Genomic DNA, 18647 nt, shown 5'->3' with positions numbered 1-18647 from the left:
ATGGTGGACAAAAGACATAAAACCCCAAAGCCAGTTCAGAACACCATGATTGTGTCCGAAAAATCAACTGTACCTCAATCCGATTGGATATGACCTTCCTTTCTGCAGCTTCCCTCAGGTCCTGCAGCTCTGACTGCGTCCTGGAGTGGAGTTCCATGATCTCCTCCCTTTCAGAGCAGGAAACACTATACTTGGCCTGGCAGGACAAACATGAAATATTACAAAACACCTTTAAACTAAAAGCATGTGGTGACATGAGATGATAGTAGGGGGGGGGATATATATAGCGATACATAGAAAATAACATCCGACCGTGATATTGCATCATGATTTTCTTTTTTATATTGAGAATTGTCATACACGATGTTGTCCATCAATGCTATAAAAGCAAATAGTGAGCCAGATTCGTCAAACTTTTTTCTGAAAGTTTGAGAATGTCAGGTGAAAATGACAACTTTAGTTTATTGTATCAGATTTCCATGCAGGATGATAAACATTGATTGGATTAAGCAGATATCATTACATAGAAAAAAGGGCTTGTAAATATTTTGATATTCCTTTTTATATATATATATATATATATATATATATATATATATATATATATATATATATAAAGGAATATCGCTCAGCCCTGCGTGAGAGAACTGGTAAAGCAGGGGTTCCCAGAAATGTTTGGCAGGCGACCCATTTTGAGGTAGAAAAAAAGTATCGTTAAAACATCACACTGTTTACAGTAAGACAGAATGTAGGGGGGGGGGACTTACAATAAACATCCTATTGTGAGGCAATCAAACTGCTAGTGATTGATCCAATGACAACTGTGTAAACAGTACTCAAGTTATTATGTTCTCTCTGTAGTCAGAGAAATCTTTTTTTCCATTTCACAATTACATTTAGATACCATTATAGTAATTTAAGTTTGATTAGGGATTCCTCTAGGGGCCCCATTTCTGCACCAGGGGAGCCAACCTCAATATGAAGAAATACGTAAGTAACGCTAGGTTAAAATAAAGTTGGACTTCAGAGAGCAGTGAGTTATTACCGTGATGTCCTTGAGGTCTCCAGACAGAAGGGCAGAGTTCTCCTCCTCCTGGCCCAGCTTGCTACGCAGCTCTCTGGTCTGGTTAATCATATCCAGCACAACACCCTGTAAACCAACACAGAGAATGTTCAGGGAAGCAGCAGACCAGCGACACTACAATAACACTAATAAAAGATAGAAATTGGGAGGTAATTATGGTGAGTCACTTACTTCGTCTTGTTCACTCTTTTGCTGTAAGCCACTTATGGTTTCGGTGGCTATGGTCAATTTATGCTCAAGATTTGCAACGTTAGAAGCCTTTAAAGGAGTCAGACAAAATAAATGGAGCCATTTCAATGATTATTATAGAAAGTCCCAACGGACTGGCAAAATTCACAATTCCACTGTACTTAATGACTGACCCGTTGTAGACTCTGTGCAGTCAGATCAGACGCTTGTTTTCTTAGCAGTGTATTCTCTGCTAGTTCTCTAAAGACAAATATGAAGATCAATCACACCGTTGTCAGCATGCAAACACTTCAAAACCACAGTATTCATAGGACAATAAAAGAACATATTGTGACTCACTTTAATGTGCTTTCTCTTAAATGGGAGGTCAGGGTGCTGAACCGTTCCCTTTCGGTTTGCAGGGAGTTTGTCAATTCCTACAATAAAGGCAAGAAATAAGGCATAAAGGAGAATTTACAACTGCAAAAACATCACGTGATACATGTCTTTAACAAGTAAACAAACAAGATGTCTGTTTCATTTGAGGAGGTCACCAACCGTGATCTGTGCCTGCTGAGCAGTCCCCTCCTGCTGCCTCTCCTCAAGCTGTTGTCTGGCCTGGTCAGTCTCAAACTTGGCCTCTGCCTGCAGCTGGTCAAAGCAGTCCTGCAGGCTCCCATGCTGCTCCAGAAGCTGCTCCCACTCCAGCCTGGGAGGAGGTTAAGGTAGGAGATGCAGTTTGTATTTGCATCAACAAAAATAATTTGCCTAACCTAGTGACCCTTCAACAACTGGGTATTCAAGTGTTCAGCTGACACAAATAAACATGCGTAAGACGTAGGTTGATAAATAGCCAGGATGCAAAGGATTTGAACTTGTACAGCCAGGATGCAAAGGATTTGAACTTGTACATACTGAACTTTGTCGAGCTGGAACCGTGTGCTGATGAGATGAGACGCCTCCTTCTGCTGCTCACTGCGGCCATCGCTCAGATCCTTCTTCACAGCAGCCAGCTCCCTATCGGATGACTGCAGCAGCAGGCGCAGGTCTTGGACCTCACTCAACAGGACTAAGAGAGTGGAGAATGTTAGTACCTTGCAACTATTGTCCTAATCATTGCTCAACATGAAAACATCCATGTGAGAAGTTCACATTCAAAACAACAGAGGTTACTGTGACTGTAGTTACAGAGCCAGTGTGGCGATTTTGCACAGACCGGAAAGACTTCACACTACTGTTGACTCCCATCACACGGAAAGAGAGGCCTGGGTACCCTACCTTCCCCAGTCTGCTGATCAGACTGTCTAGTCCGTTCCAGTTTGATGATGTTCTCCCGCATGCTGAGCTGCTCTCTGTTCCAGGTCGCTTGTTCAGTGGAATGTTGCTGTTTCAGGTAAAAAAAATATTTGTATAAAAAACTAGTACTAGAAAGTAGAATGTTGTATTGACTAATTTAACCAAAGTTTGACCTAGTTTTAATATTCAAGTTCGTTTTTTAGTCAACTATAATAGCCTTGCCTACAACCTCTTACATACAGGTTTCCTGCAGGATTCAACAAGTTCAATTTGAGACTTTTTAAAACCACCCTTTGAATAAAAATGTAATACCTATTTCATGGTAATACTGGCAAAAAAAGTATGAAGGAAAATTACTATGAAAGAAATAATTCCATATGAATTGTTGGGGAGAAAATAGGCTATTAACGTACTGCTTACTTTGCAGCCCAGAAATGTCCCCTCAACACATTTTAAAACACCATATAGAGAAGTTATCACAACATAGAACTTCCTAATCCAATCAATTCTTAAGACTCCGTAACAGTCAAAATATGAAAGGCCTAAAATTCAGATTATTATATTTAAGACATTTCCAAGCCCAGAAGGAACCCTGTATATAGCAAAGGTAGAACAATGAAATTATATAAAAACATCCCACCTCTTTCTTGCGGTCAGACTCTTGTGACATCATGGTCACATGCTCCTCCAGTTTTGTGATCTCTTGCTGCAGCTTCACAGTCTGCAGCTGCTCCTCGCTCAGCCGAGTCTGCACACGGCTGTTTTGGTCCTGGTCAAACAAAATATTATACAGTATTTTGTAGATCCAATTGATAGAATGTGCTGTATTGAAATTTAAACGGTTTGCCTGTTGAAAAACAGTAAATAGACTTTCTTCACTAGATAAAACTCAGCAGCCTAGAGCAAATCATATACTGGTACGATAAACGTATCAGCATATTTCTTGCTGGCACATCACCTTCTCAGACCCATTAGTGATTGAAAAATTGGTGAAAACAGAAAGTGAAACCATCTAAATCTGAGCGCTGACCAACTGTTGGCAATATAAGATAAATGTGAGAATTTAATGATGCAGTCTTCCGAGAAGGATTCTGCAACTGCAACATTTTATCTAGACATTAATAATGATGACTAGTAGTGGTAACGGGTGGAAATTAGCCCTGTGCTATTCCCGGGCATATTTACGTCCTTATCATGCTGTGATGTTATGCATACACTCATGTAAATGATGTTCATTAATTTGCATTGTCCTTAATAAACAAATCTTATCAATAACCATGGGCGGCTAGGTGGCGCAGTGGGCAAGGCGCTCGCCACCAACGCAGGATATACTGGGTTCGAGCCCATCTCTCGTCGTTGCTACCAGCTTGGCTGGTCGTTCATACTAATACAATTGGCAGTATTAGGGGGTGGGAAGCTGGTGGGTGGGAATCGGATGTTGTGGACAGTGACTCCTACAGGTCGGTTGGTGCGCCTGCGCAGTAGAATCAGGAAGCGACAAGGGCGGCGTGTCCCTCCCACGCAGACCCTCGCCGCTGAGAGATCGCGCTGTGCAGGTGAAAAGATGCGACGGCTGTCTCTTCGAGTACCGGAGGGGACACGTGATGCAAGGCTTCGTCCACATTGCATCCGGCTTGTGGGAGGCATGGCCAACAACGTTCGAGACAGGGGAGGGTAGAATTGGACAATGCAAAATTGAGGACGGGAGAAAAATGGGGAGAACCATTTTAAATCGGGGCATGTTAGACGAGTTTCGGGAATGCCGGCTAGCAAGCTAGCTAGCTACTAACGTCATGTAAAAAACAATAACGTTAACGATTAATTGCGAATATTTTCATGTTGAGCTATAGATTGTGGATAAATACGCACAGAAAGGTACGCGTGTTGCTTTTTAACAGCGGAGCAGTGCAAGAATGTGACAATTTGACCATGTGACCGCGGCAACGCGGGAGAGCGGCAGTGCGGAAATAGGCTGTCTAAGACAAACTCTAACCTTAACCAGCTCCTTAACAGCGCCTAAACTTAACCGTTCTAACCTTAACCAACTCCGAAACAATGCCTAACCTTAACCTTAACCATGCCTAACCTTAACCGGCGAAAGAATACACGTTAAAAAAAAAATCACGTTAAAAAAAAAAGATTTATGGGATTCGAACTCGTCAACAACGGACCGCAGGACCGCTGCTCTGCCAGGTGAGCTGAAGCGCCGAATGAAAATCATGGCGGATTAGGGCGGTTACATAATTCCGCAAGCTCTGCCGCTCCGCTCTGCGGTTGCCGCGCCTGCCGCGGGGCGTGTCGCAGCCAATCAGGGAAAACGCGGAAGCAAAAGCAGCACTGCTCCGCTGTTATTAAGCAATAGGCGAAAGGTACACCATGCCAACGTTAATGCTTTATTTATCTAAAACGAGCCGATTTAGAAATATTCAATGGGGAAATACATTAAGTGGAACAGAGGGTGGAACAGGAAAAAATGAAAATGACGTAAACAATACACCTCCCTATAGGAACACGCATGTTTCTGCACCTGCATCTGTTGCAGCTCCTCAGTCAGGGCTTCCCAGTCCATCACAGTCATCTCCGGAGGAGGTTGCTCACTCAGAATGTCGTCCACAGGGGCCTCTCCGCCGTTCAAGGCGAATGGGCTGGCAAGAGGCACCACCCGAGACCGCAGGTTGTAAGCTTTGGTCGGGGTGCTGAGAATCTGACAGGAACGGAAGGGTTATGGTGGAAAGAGATGATATGGGATAGAATTCTGTGAGACTTGAGGCGTATTTCTTAAAGGGGACCTGCATTGCTATTCCTAGCACTATTTGGGCAACTTTACACAATTCCTGTGAGTCTATGGAAGACATCTGTAAGGTGTATTAAAAAAATAATCATTGTTTGATATTTCTAATGGAGTACTCAAAAGCATCATTTTCCAGCCTGTTATTGGCCTGGCTCCGCCCATAAGCACTTTGAGTGAGTGAGTGAGAGTGAGAGTGAGTGAGCTGTGTAAACACTGCGTGCAGGTCCCCTTCTCTATCCCTCTCGATTCGGGAGCATAAGCTGTAGCGCGGCACAGTGGTAGACTTCCTCGAATGGGAGAGGGAGAGAGAAAGAGAAGGGGACCTGCACGCAGAGTGTTTACACAGTTCTCTCTCTCTACCACTGTGCACGCAGAGTCTCTCTCTCTCGCTCGCTCTCTGTCAAACCCCGTTGGTGCGCTACAACCACAGAGCCAATCGGCTCACTATCCGCGCCATCCTCGCCACGTCAACATGCGAGTCAAATCAGAACGACCCGATTAAAATGGACCAGGAAATGAATGACCTGAATGACTGCAATCCGCCAATATGGTATAGGACACAAAAACACATTGATACTAACTCCTATTACTATAATACAATGCTAGAGACTCAAAAGACATTTATAATGCATGTCACCTTTAAGAAAAATGTTCCAACTTTCTCTCACCTTGATCGTATCGACATGGATTCTGTTCAACTCAGAGACTTCCTGTTTTGTGTTATCATGTGTGGCTTCCAGAATTTTCTCCAAATGTCTGTTAGACTTCTCAAGGTACCTCTTCTCAGATTCCAGCTTAGCCGTCCGTTTCCTAAAACACAAAGAATGGTATAAAAAAAAAAAAAGAAAAAAATCAAACTCTGCAGAGCACTTCTGCATACCTCTAAAAAGGCAACTGATTTAGAACAATATCCTTTACTAAAGATCCTAAAAGCAAAAGTCCACCCTGGGGCCCATGTCTCCCATTTGCCATCAATGGTGAAGCGATATCTTGGTCCTCTCATTTCAGGCAAAAAGAAAAAAAAAACATACTTTGTGATCTCCTTGTAGTCCTCAAAGGCATTAGTAGTGGCGGTGAGCTCTGTCTGTTTCTGGAGCAGCTGGGCCTTCAGCCTTTCCATGGAAATAGCAGAGATGTTTTCTGCAGTCACAGGGGTTGAATAGGCTGGCTCGCCTGTGGAGCAAACAGAGATTAATGATGTGTAAGTAGAACAGGGTGGGGCGAAAAGTCATTAATAATACATAAGTGTATAGCGCTTTTCCGAATGCTCAAAGACACTTTACAGAACAAAATAAACAAGTTTTAGTAGAGAAAATACTAATTTAAAATTAAAATAATTTTATAAAAAAAAAGGTGAGATAGGAAGGAGTTCAAGGCTCAAGGCAAGGGTAAAAAGGTGAGTTGAGGTCTTTTTTAAATGATGAGGGTGTCTGCATGACGGATATGGTTGGGCAGGGCGTTCCAGGTCCGGAGCTTAGTCCCAATGTGTTGGAGGAGGTTAGCATCTGCGGACCTGAGGCAGCGGGTAGGCGTGTGGTGGAGAAGGAGGTCAGAGAGGTAGGAGGGGGCCAGGTTGTTGAGGGCTTTGAAGGCGATGAGTATAATTTTGAACTGAATCCTGTACATGATGGGGAGCCAGTGGAGATCGTGGAGGATGGGGTGATGTGGTCGGAGCGGCGGGTGGAGTTGAGCATGCGAGCAGCAGAGTTTTGGACGTATTGTAGTTTGTTGAGGATTTTGGTGGATGTGCCATACAGAATGCTGTTGCAGTAGTCCAGTCGGGAAGTGATAAGTGCATGGGTCAGTGTTTCGGCAGCAGAGAAGGATAGTGAGGGGCGTAGACGGGCAATGTTCCTGAGGTGGAAGAACGCGTTTTTTGTGATCTGGTTTACATGGAAGGAAAGGGCGGGGTCAAGAATGATACCTAGTTGCGGACGTGGGTGGTTTATTGTTCATATCGGATCTATCTGTTTTAAAATTATGATATCTTGATATTGTTGCGCACAATTATTCTGTCATGTAAATTAATGATGGCAACCACACATTAAATCAAAATATAAATCTCTAATTGGAGCGGATGTCATTTGAAAATAACACATAATCATGCAGTTAAATACAATGAACAGCAAGTCAGCAACTGGATTATTTATCTTGTCATTTTGCATACGTGAACAGATAAACAATTCCAGATGATTATCATGATATGAATTTCTTTCATATCACCCAGCCTTAACACTTTCAGTGCCAGCAGGGGGCACACGATTTAGTGCTTGAATGCCCACCATCCACTTCAATGTTAGCGTTAATAACGCCTAATCTATGTTTTAAATTATGGCTATGTGTCTAATCTGCCCGTCGCTTATCAATGACTCGTTTTCCAATCAACATTGTCGAAGCGGATTGTTTTTTTATAGGTTAATTTTCATTTTATAACATTTTGAAAAGCCCTTGTTTAAGGAAAATAAAAAGATTCCATAATAAACGCCCTGTACTGGAATATTCTAGAATACACAAAAAGTTTAAAATGTTCGGCCTATTTATCATTTTCAAATAAACGCTAGATTATCGATAGTATATGTGTACGTATGCACGCTATATAGGCGATCTGAAAAATCGATTCTCTGATTTCCTCAAAGCCATCGCCCACACAGGGCGAACACTGAGAGCTCAGCGAATACAACTCTGATTATCCCAAGACTTGTAAAATAGATTCCTTACCTCAGATCAGATGTTCTCCAAAAATATCATTCCAATTCCTGATCGCCATTCCAAAAATCGATCGATTTTATTGATCCAACGCTACATACTGGAAACACATATTCCACGCTGTTCTGAGGGACCAGAATGACTGCAATCGGCTCGGGTTACATGCCTGAGAAGTAAAATGTGGATTCCGGATTTCTCTTTTCTCATCCATTTTCATTGAGTCCATTCCAAAAGGGTGCATTACCATCTGGGAGACGATAGGGGGCGCTTTTTTCACATCTGAGCTCCTGATGGGGCTGGTTTCCCAACGAGAGACTGTTGATGAAATATGAATTCAGATCGCTAATAAAAAAATAACGCTAATTGTCGTGGTGGTCATTCAGAGGGCGGGCTGATAACACGTGTTATGTCGTGGTGGGCACTCAGTGTTAAAGGGGACATGCATCACTATTTGGGCAACTTTACACAATTCCTGTGAGTCTATGGAACACATCTGTAAAGTTTTTTTTTTAATGCATTGTTTTCTATTTCTAATCAATTACTCTAAAGTAGCATTTTTCCACTTCAAGATTTCAAGCAGTTTTGGGGCTGGGCTCCGCCCATAAGCGCTTTGAGTGACAGTCACCCACAGTCTGCGACTGGCAGACAGAGAGAGAGATAGAAAGATTGAGGGGGGATACCAATTAATTTCGCCGCGCGGGGGGCAAAATCCCACGGGACAATGCATTGGTAACTTGTTTCAAATGACAATATATAGGGCGGCTACGTGGTGCAGTGGGCAAGGCGCTCACCACGAATACTGGAGACGCTGGGTTCGCCTGTTCGAGCCCAGCGCTCCACATTGCTTTCAGTTTAGCTGGGCATCCGTACTAATACACATTGGCAGTATTAGGGGTGGGAAACTGATGGGTGGGGATCGGGCGTTGTGGACAGAGACTCCTACAGGTCGGTTGGTGCGCCGGCGCAGTAGAATCAGGAAGCGATGGGGGCGCCGCCCCTCCAAAGCACAGACCCCCGACGCTGAAAGATTGCGCCGCGCAGGTGAAAAGATGCGACTGCTGTTACCTCAAGTATCGGAGGGGACTCGTGCTATGTATGACTTAGGCTGGAGTTACACCTAGGCTGTTTTCGTTTCGTTTTTCAGGTGAGTTTCGCTTTCCAGAGCGCAACACACGTGGCAGCCGAGTTAGACATTCGTTTTGCAACCCGAGCGCTTTTGTTTTGTCAGAACGAGGCTTGGTCAGACCGCAACGGATCTCATCTCGAATTCAGCACTGAGCATGCGCAGGGAGGTAGTTACTCTCCCTCGTCCCCACTGTCGTCCACACTCAGCTGTGAGAGCTGGACCTGTGTAGTTTATGAATGGCCCCTTAGCGAGAGTGAGGCATGGCTGCTGCTCGGGGCAGCCAACACATATGTAATATTAATAGGTTTTGCTCACAGAGATAGATAAATAAAAAACATAATCACGGTTATCTACCTCAACAACTGCATGTACTGTAGAAATGTATGTTTCAGTGCAGATAAGGTACTGTACAAAATAACTTCTAAAACACTGCTAGAATACACAAGCAGTTAGGGTATGTATGTTTTTTAAATAAATGCCCAGTGCTTTGTCACCACCTGTCAACAGTTGACAGCTGCACTGTGTTAACGTTACAATGTACAGTCACGCGAAACATTATGAATAAAACGCCCCAAAATAGAAATAGCATGGCTGCTGCTCGAGGCAGGAGAGATGAGGCGCGCGGGGCATGGGGGCTGCTGCTCGGTGCTGCTCGAGGCAGGAGAGATGAGGCGCGTGGGGCATGGGGGCTGCTGCTCGAGGCAGGAGAGATGAGGCACGCGGGGCATGGGGGCTGCTGCTTGAGGCAGGAGAGATGAGGCACGCGGGGCATGGGGGCTGCTGCTCGGTGCTGCTCAGGCTGCTGCTCGAGACAGACAGACAGCCCAGACAGGAGATACACGGTGCTGCGCGCGGGCTGCTCCTCGGCCGCTGCTCGGTGCTGCTCCCCGGGCTCGAGACAGACAGCCAGACAGGAGGGATATACACGGTGCTGCGCGCGGGCTGTAGGTTACACTGCAGTCTGACAGTCTACTGCGCATGGGCATTGAGCAAAAACGGCTCCACGCAGATTACACGACCACGTTGTCGGTGAGTTTTGGCGAGTATCCAAAACGAAAACACCTTTTCAGCGTTCCCGCTAGGGCAACGCGTTTTCCTGCCAAAACAGCATTTCTGTGTAACAGGGACAGCAAACGTATTCATTCAGCAACAAAAAGAAAACAAAAACGCCCAGTGTAACCTAGGCCTTAGTCCACATTGCAGCCGGCTTGTGGGAGGCAAGAAACAGCGTTCGAGACAGGGGAGGGTTGAATTGGATGATACGAAATTGGGAAAAATAGAAAATGGGAGAAAAAGTGGATAAAAAAAAATGACAATCTATACCCCTGTGAATGTTATTGCACAGATCGGAATATGGGCGTGCACGTGGGAGCGTGCACAAAGATATTTTGACAGTGATATGAGAGTGCTCCCGACTGCGGGGGAGAAGAGCCATCCTGCGCGCACACACATTTACACACTCCTGCGCGCGGTCCCTCTCTCTCTCCATCTACCTCGTTCTCTGCTGTCTGTCGGCAACCTCTGTTTGAGGAAGTAATTCCACTCACTCTGTTGAGCGAATTGTTGATTGTGGGCGGTGACTACAACCAGAGCCGGCATTAGCTCCAACCACAGAGCCAATCATCTCAATCAGCTCCTTGCTCCGTCGCATTGAGAGTCAAATCAGAATGACCTAATTCACTGGGGGAGGAGATTGTCTCAACTGAATTAGAGCAATCCGCCAAAATGGTAATTAGAGACAGACGCATTGATACTAACCCCCATTGCTATAAAACAATGCTAAACACTGGAAAAGGCCATTTATAAGACACTGGACCTTTAAAGTTGGAGAAAATTTTCTGATTAATCTACTAAAACTTTGCAGTTTCATCTAAAGCAAAAATTCCAACTCTTGCTACCTGTGGGCTTTTCTGCCTCCATAGCCTTCTGGAAGGCCTCTTCCAGCTCAACCGCAACTTGGTGTGAAACTTCCTCAGCTCTTTTCACCGATTCCAGGGAGCGAAGCTGACGATTCTCTTCTCTAAGGCTGTAGTTCTCTGCTGTACACCGGGTTAACTTCGGGTGATGCTCCATCTGAATGAAAAGTGTTATAATTAGCAGATACATTATATCTTATATCAGAGCCATCATGTCCTAACCCAACCCCTCCAATGTACAGTAAATGTCCTAACCCAATAATACACGAGACCCTCTTCTTGGGACCAAGTAAGGTTTCATCGATAATCCAATGTACAGTTACCCCATCTACCCAACCCCCCCCCCCCCCCCCCCCCCCCCCACCGCCAATGTACAGTTTCCACCGCCCACCCCACCTACCCAACCCCCCCCCCCCCCTCCGCCCCACCTACCCAACCTCCTCCAATGTACAGTTTCTTCGTCAAATGTATATACTCTATTTTTTAGACTATTTTTGTATCACAAACGGTACTGTATTTGTAAATATGATAAGTCATAAATGTATAGATGTAGCAGTAGTCTATCTGCATGTCATATATGTTATGATGAATTGAAAATGGGGGACCCTGATGTAAACAAGACGAAAGTCTCTCTGGTCTGCATCCCCTTAACAATTTTGTGTATTGAGCTGTACTGTATTGTACCCATTCTGCAATCTGTTAATTTGATCACATCACACCAGTTTTGTCCGCCCTACACTGGCTTCCTATTCAAGCCCGATCTGACATTAAAGTGCTACTCCTCACCTACAACATTTTTAATGGGCTTGCACCGCTCCATCTATCTGATCTCCTCTCTCGATACTCGCCGGCTATTGCTCTGCGCTCACAAAATGTGGGGCTTCTATCGATTCCTAGGGTTAAAAAGAAATCCGCCGGCCACAGAGCCTTTGTCTACCGCGCTCCCTACCTGTGGAACAAATTACCTGCCGTCGTCAGGGGCGCCTGCTCTGTCGAAGCTTTTAAATCCCTGCTTAAGACCCATCTTTTCTCTCTCCTTCAACCTACCCTGATCTCACCTGATCAGGGTCTGACCTTTAGATTAATCTGTCTAGTTTAGTTAGGATGTCTATTTGCTCCCATGTCTGGTAACCCCCTCCTATTGCTAGGTTTTAGTGAGTTTTTCCTTTTCCTTACCTTCGCGTGGGGTATGTCTGAGAGTGTTGCTTTTATTTATTTTGCATTTATTTTAATTACATTTTATTAAAAAATAATTGACCTTGTGGTGTTCTTGTTTTGTTCTTGATTTGATGTTTCTTCTTGACTTGTTTGGGGAGGACGTGTACGGCCCATGGGGACATTGACGTGTGTTGTCGGGCCTTATAAATAAATTGTATTTGATATGCGAGCAACGTTCAAGACAGGGGAGAATTGGAAACAGCGAAATTGGGATGAGTAAAATAGAAAATAAGGAGAAAATTGGATCAAAAAAGGATTGAGTTCATTTGATTTGTTGGAACAGTTTTAGTGCAGCGTATCTGAGCAGAGCAAACTCACAATGTTGAGGGGGACCTTCTGTTCATTGAAAGGAGATGTCAAGTTAGTATCATAATATATGATGGTTTAAAATGCACACTCCTACGCAGAGTTGGATGACATTCCACTGTCAACATCTCTACCGAAACAAGAAGTACTGATATTATTTATTATTTGGTAAATAATATTAGATGATTGGTCTATTACTATCTAGACATATTTTTGTCGCTTATAAAAAAAATTATTTCATTTCACAGCATCTGTGCAGCCATGTTTATTGAATGGAAACGACGATGAACCATGGTTTCCTTATGCCGAAAAAACAGCAGTATAGTCAGTTTACTTTTCACAACATCACTGCATAACTAAAATGTTCAGACGAGCAGATTTTTCGGTTATTAGTGATATTATAGAATAGAAATAATTTATTCATCCCGAGGTCAGCTGGTTCTTTTTAGAGTTTATCGCTTTTTCTGGTCAAGCATGACCGACAGAAACAGGTTGAATAGGATATAGATCGGGGGAAAGACACTGAGAAAATACGGCGAGTCCGGGAGTCGAACTCGTGTACCCCAGATCCGTGACGCGCACGGTTGTCCCCGACGCCGAAATAGCGCCGAGATACGCAGTGAGCTACTGGAGCTCCCCCGTATACAGCATTTTCCGTTGTGAACAATCTTATTTTGAAACATGACACAGAATAATAGTATTTAGCTTTTTATTTTAAACAATAGTTAATCGCGTTTGGAGGTGGGTGTTCTGCGTCTGCCCCCCCCCCCCCTGTGCCAAACAATTAGGCCAACTGCGCTCTAAATGGCTCTTGTGCTGCGTGAGTCCGTGAAGCCCTGAATATACTTCCCATGTCCGCAGGCGCGTGTGACGTAATTTTCGTCAACGCTCTTGTCCACACCATATATACGTGCCTGTTAGATTTTGTGACTGCGCGGATATGCGCGCCGACTTCTCGAGTATGTTGGGGCCTTTAACTCTCTCTGCCACGCATTAGCCTCATCCTACGGTAGCTACCGCCATCACTGTAAACGGTGGGAGTCGCTCACCTTGTTTGCAGGGCTATAACCATTTAAATATTATAGCTATATATGCAATACTATGGCCCATTTGACATAGAGTATCTATCGTTCAAAATGTGAAAAAGGAATATTTTTTCCATCCATACATTCTCGTTTTATACCGTGGTGAATATAAGTATGATTTTAGAGTGGTCTGGGGTAATTCCTGGAAAGCTAGTATTAGGCTGCGACACATATTATACTTAATCCATTGGCATTTCGTCCCTATACACGCTACAATTAAAAATTCAAATGCATATGATCGGTATAAATTATGTTCCAGAAGGGGGGGGCGTTTATGATTAATTGATTGTCAATAACGGCATTCGTTAGTACAACAGCATACGTTGATCAGTGTGATGGCTATCAAAACAATGCACAACCAAGCTGAAATTAACGTTAGATTGCTCTTACCTGTGGCCGATGATAATCCAAAAAGAATATTCCAATTATTTGATTGCCATCTGCTAGATCGTATGTCCATTTGGCCCATGCCATAACCCCCAAAAGCATAATGATTCTGGCATCCCGAAGGCGATTCAATGCGATCGGGTGTATATCTTGATCCACGTTACAAGATAACTCCGCCCAGATGAATTTCAATGACGCACAGCCCCACAAAGGGGGTGCAACATCGGCCGCATACCACCAGGCGGCGGTATCAGACCGTTGCGATCTCAGACACAGTGCCAGCATACCACGATGAATTATGAATGGAAATAGCTAATAAAAGATATAACGATCCAATAACAAGTATACTCGTTGTTGGCAGTATTCGATTGGCGGGCTATAACGAGTAAACTCGTTGTTGGCAAGGAAAGGGTTAAGGCCCCAACATATTTGGAAACTGAGACGGACATGCACACGGTTGCAGACACGCTACGCACACGGCTCTGATTATAGTCCGTGTTTGGTGTCCGGAAGCGTCGCATCGAGTGCTTAATGAGATTGATTGAAAACTTTATTAACAGATTGCAGAATGGGTACAATACAGTACGGCTTAATACAAACAATTGTTAAGGGGATGCGAGGTTAGAAAAAGACGTTTGTCTTGTTTACATCAGGGTCCCTCATTTTCAATTCATCAAGACATTTATGACATTATTTATAAGTCTGGGGAAACACTTATAATTCTACACTACAACCACTTTTTATACTCCAAAAAAAGCCACAAGGATAGTTCACATTATAAGTTATCGTGATCACACAAACATATTCTTTTTTAAGTCAAAAACATTAAAGTTAAATGATCTTGTGGAATTAATGTATAAAGCAAAAGGTAATGTACTTCCAGGAAACATTCAAGAACTGTTCTTTGATATGAGGGGGGTTATAATATGAGGAGAGAACTCAATTTAAAAGTTCTTAGTGTACACACTACCTTAGTGTACGCACTATGTGGAGTGAAACTGTGGAACAGTCTGAATGTGGTGCTAATGTCCAAACATGAGACAATTCAAACTGAATTATAAAGGAAATTATTTTCACGACGTATAGGGATTTTTATTTTATTTCTTTCATGTTTTACATAATTTTTGTTTTGTATATATAAATATATATTTGTTTTGTAAGGTTTTTAATTAGTACACTCATTTGAGTAGTGGAAAAGGGGTAGGATTAAATACTTCTTCCTACTCCTTTTCAAACATGTAAATTGGGTTACAGTATGTTTTGTTTATTTTTTTCCATTTCATTTCTAGAGATCAATGATTTGTTTTGATTTTATATCGTTTGTATATGTTCTAAATAAAGATTTCAAATCAAATCACACTCCAGTAGAAATTGAAATGGCTACCCCTCGACAACAACAAGAGTTGTTGTTACATGAGTTCTGTGTGACCCAGCTATCTTTATACTCTCGTAATGACGAGTTGTATAGGTGAGGGTGATGGATCTCTTTAAAACGAAAAACAAACTATCAAAACGTACACGGACCATGTTGATTTCCCAGCAGGCACTGTCGGCATTATGACAGCTGGGCACATGCGCAGTCGGCACGCATATCCACAGAGAGATCCGCTCGGTCACAAAATCTGGCTTGCACACGGACAAAAGCATTGACGAAAATTACGTCACGCATCTGCGGACACGGGAAGTATATTCAGGCCTTTATATAATTGTGCGTGTGTGAGTCAGTTATATAATAGCGCTCCTGTTGGTCAGAGTCGAATGAAGGGCTTCAGTGGATAACCCCGATCACCTGCATTTAAGTGATATTTTAATTACAGATACACCAGTAATAACATTACAATTTAATTAAATACAATGCATGCATTCCTCCCAGTCACCAGCAACGACATGTATCAGCCAAATGCGCATCGCATGTACATTGACTGAGTGGAATCCCTTTCTATTCACATAACTGAATTTGTGATGGAGCTTTGACAGCTACATGGGTGGTATAGTCTATTGCTCCATCTCCAATATCACGATGGACCGTGCCGGTGGCCAAACACCAGAGGGTGAAGAGGACTTGAATGTGCACGGGATGGAACATATATGAGAGTGAGAGTGAGAGAGAGAGAGAATTTCACAGCAGAATGGATCTCTATGTAATTCCATGTTAGTCTCCAGCTAAAACCACCAAACAGGATAAGGGAGAGAAAACACAAACTCTGTGTGTAAGCCATGTGGGATCGCCTGGATGTGCAACTGTGGGCAGGGTAATTTAATTGACACATGGAGCACAAACCGTTAACTAACTGTTCAATGAAAGTGTCCTCGATTTGATGAAAGTGGTGGCGAATGGAATTGCGGTGCACTGAATTGAATTTCAAGGTGATTAGATAAAACCAGTCTAGTTTATTTAAATGATGTGTTTGATTGTTATTTAATTTTATTGATGTTTTATTCAGTTTGGTTCTGAATTAATTAAATCATTTGCTAATTCATCAAGTGACTATTTGATTTTAATCGGTTACACATTCATTTATACATTTGTTACTTCCACGCCTCATGGTACTCAGTGATGCACATAGCACATTGATGCATTATAAAGTCTTATGGCTGTCGGAATGAAGGACTTCCTGTGCCGTTCAGTGCTACATCTAGGGAGTCTTAGTCTAACATTATGTTTATATTCTGTATACACACATACACCCATTCTTTCAAACCAATTTGGTTGCGGATGTCCTGATTTGGTACAAATGTTTGCCCTGTTGGGCAGAGGTGTTTTTCGGAGGCTGTGACATACAGGCATAGAGACAGCTCTGCATAGGAGTGTTTCAAATGGAAACAATGAATGAGCCTAATATGATCAGTTGGGAGATTAACATTGGCTAACTGTGCTAGCAAGCAATAAATAAATAAGTCAGTTGCTGTGGATGTTTTTGAACCACTAAAATTAAAATTGTAGCAAACTACTTTCATTACTAGTTTCTGGGCTAGCTCGCCGATATCCTTTAAAACTACTGACAACTGACTGATGGGCAACACATGCATATTATGCAATATTTCAAAATTAGATTGTACATCTGAAATGCCTTGATATTGTTGATATCCAGGGGGATATACATCAAAGGGCTTTAGTCATAATTTTCACAATAACACATCTAACATTTTGGGTAATTTTAAGTCAACATACCTTGTTAAAAAATGCAACACGATTTTAATTGAACAGAATCTTTATAGAGCTGGTTACCAGAGAGTGCCAACATATCTATAATGTCCATGGCGGTTGATGCGCACTTACCTTGAGCAAAGCACTCTGTATATAAAAGCTCAAGCGTTCTACAAACAACATTACACTGTCATCACAGACTTGGGTCTAGGTCTCCTGGATTCTAGGTAAAGGAAGTTGTTGTTCATGTTCAAACATTGATTTAACTGCCCAATGTCATAGGAATCAACCGGCCTTGTGGCTTCTCTTCCGTTTAAGTGACATTATATGAGTGAGTGTGAATGTAAATGGAAGAGTAACATTAATGTTACCTGACAGCAACTTGCCTGGAATCGCCAGACTCTGTCGACAGAAAGGCAGAAGTTAACTTAACGGTACACTTTTACCTATATCGGCATCTGTATATATATCTGTATAGTTATGCGACCGTAGTGTAACTGTTATTTACACGTTTACCACTGTACTGAACACACATTCATTAGTCTCGTCATAAATACATGTTACACGGCACTTTGCCAACGTATTTTCGTTGTACTTATGTAATGACAATACAATTGATTATAATCTTAACGCTAACGTTAGCCAAGTTAGGAAGTGGTTAACGTTAAAGGTTAAAAAAAAATGAATGAATGAATGAAAACTTTATTTAACAGATTGCAGAATGGGTACAATACAGTACGGCGCAATACACATGCAGACCAGAAAAAGACTTTCATCTTGTTTACATTAGGGTCCCCCATTTTCAATTCATAGTGAGCTAAGTTAACTGTTACTGTTAGCTATCGCGATGTCGCGCCAATGTATATAAGTTAATCACACACGTTACCTTTCCTATTCATGGTGACGACGACGAGTATTGGGTGAATTAGTGATGTTACCACCGCTAGCTCTTTTTCACAACATCCACTATCACCAACAGCACCATAGATATATGGTTGAACAGCACACCACGTAAGTTCCTTCAAAATTGGCGGGTAGCTTCCAAACACTGTTGAGTCCTGCATACTGTCCCCAGCGAGTGGAGTGTGAATTACACGACCATTAAATGTATTCATGTTTTTTTTTTTTAAACACACGTTGTTGTTAAGCATTTAATTTGTGATTGTATGCATGACATAATTTATAACATGATTTATAATAATAATAATAATAATAATAATAATAATAATAATCAAAACTCACGTTGCTCTCTCTCTCTCTCTCTCTCTCTCTCAATTCAATTCAAATGGGCTTTATTGACATGGGAAACATATACGTTCAACAATCAAAGAAATCAGTTCATTACAGAAGGAATTTCTTGTATGATTGACAGTCTTTATGGTGGTTGTATTCCGTTGGATGTCCTTTTCTTGTCAC

General features: G+C 42.6%; 1 protein-coding gene across 5 annotated transcripts in view; it reads right to left on the bottom strand.

Annotated features, from left to right (window-relative positions):
- The window catches only part of kif15 (kinesin family member 15), a 33091-nt gene extending 14859 nt beyond the window's left edge, over positions 1-18232 (bottom strand). Inside the window, exons 1-16 of one of the 5 annotated variants that reach the window (XM_084310935.1) lie at positions 18118-18232; positions 17603-17633; positions 15602-15709; positions 11070-11244; positions 6371-6512; positions 6008-6149; positions 5076-5252; positions 3189-3317; positions 2531-2636; positions 2168-2321; positions 1811-1961; positions 1613-1689; positions 1447-1513; positions 1256-1342; positions 1046-1150; positions 74-196 (exon numbers count right to left, since the gene is read on the bottom strand). In XM_084310935.1, coding sequence (XP_084167061.1) covers positions 74-196; positions 1046-1150; positions 1256-1342; positions 1447-1513; positions 1613-1689; positions 1811-1961; positions 2168-2321; positions 2531-2636; positions 3189-3317; positions 5076-5252; positions 6008-6149; positions 6371-6512; positions 11070-11244; positions 15602-15610 — 1644 coding nt within the window. In that variant the 5' untranslated portion in view covers positions 15611-15709; positions 17603-17633; positions 18118-18232. The remainder of the gene's footprint in view (positions 1-73; positions 197-1045; positions 1151-1255; positions 1343-1446; positions 1514-1612; positions 1690-1810; positions 1962-2167; positions 2322-2530; positions 2637-3188; positions 3318-5075; positions 5253-6007; positions 6150-6370; positions 6513-11069; positions 11245-15601; positions 15710-17602; positions 17634-18117) is intronic. The other 4 variants (XM_084310937.1, XM_084310936.1, XM_084310938.1 and 1 more) reach the window with 4 other exon arrangements.
- Between the last annotated feature and the right edge of the window lie 415 nt (positions 18233-18647).

This window comes from Notolepis coatsorum, assembly GCF_963971535.1.
Source record: "Notolepis coatsorum genome assembly, chromosome: 3".
Taxonomy (NCBI): Eukaryota; Metazoa; Chordata; class Actinopteri; order Aulopiformes; family Paralepididae; genus Notolepis; species Notolepis coatsorum.
Note: the sequence above shows the minus strand (reverse complement) of the source record. Positions and strands in the feature narration are given on the sequence as shown.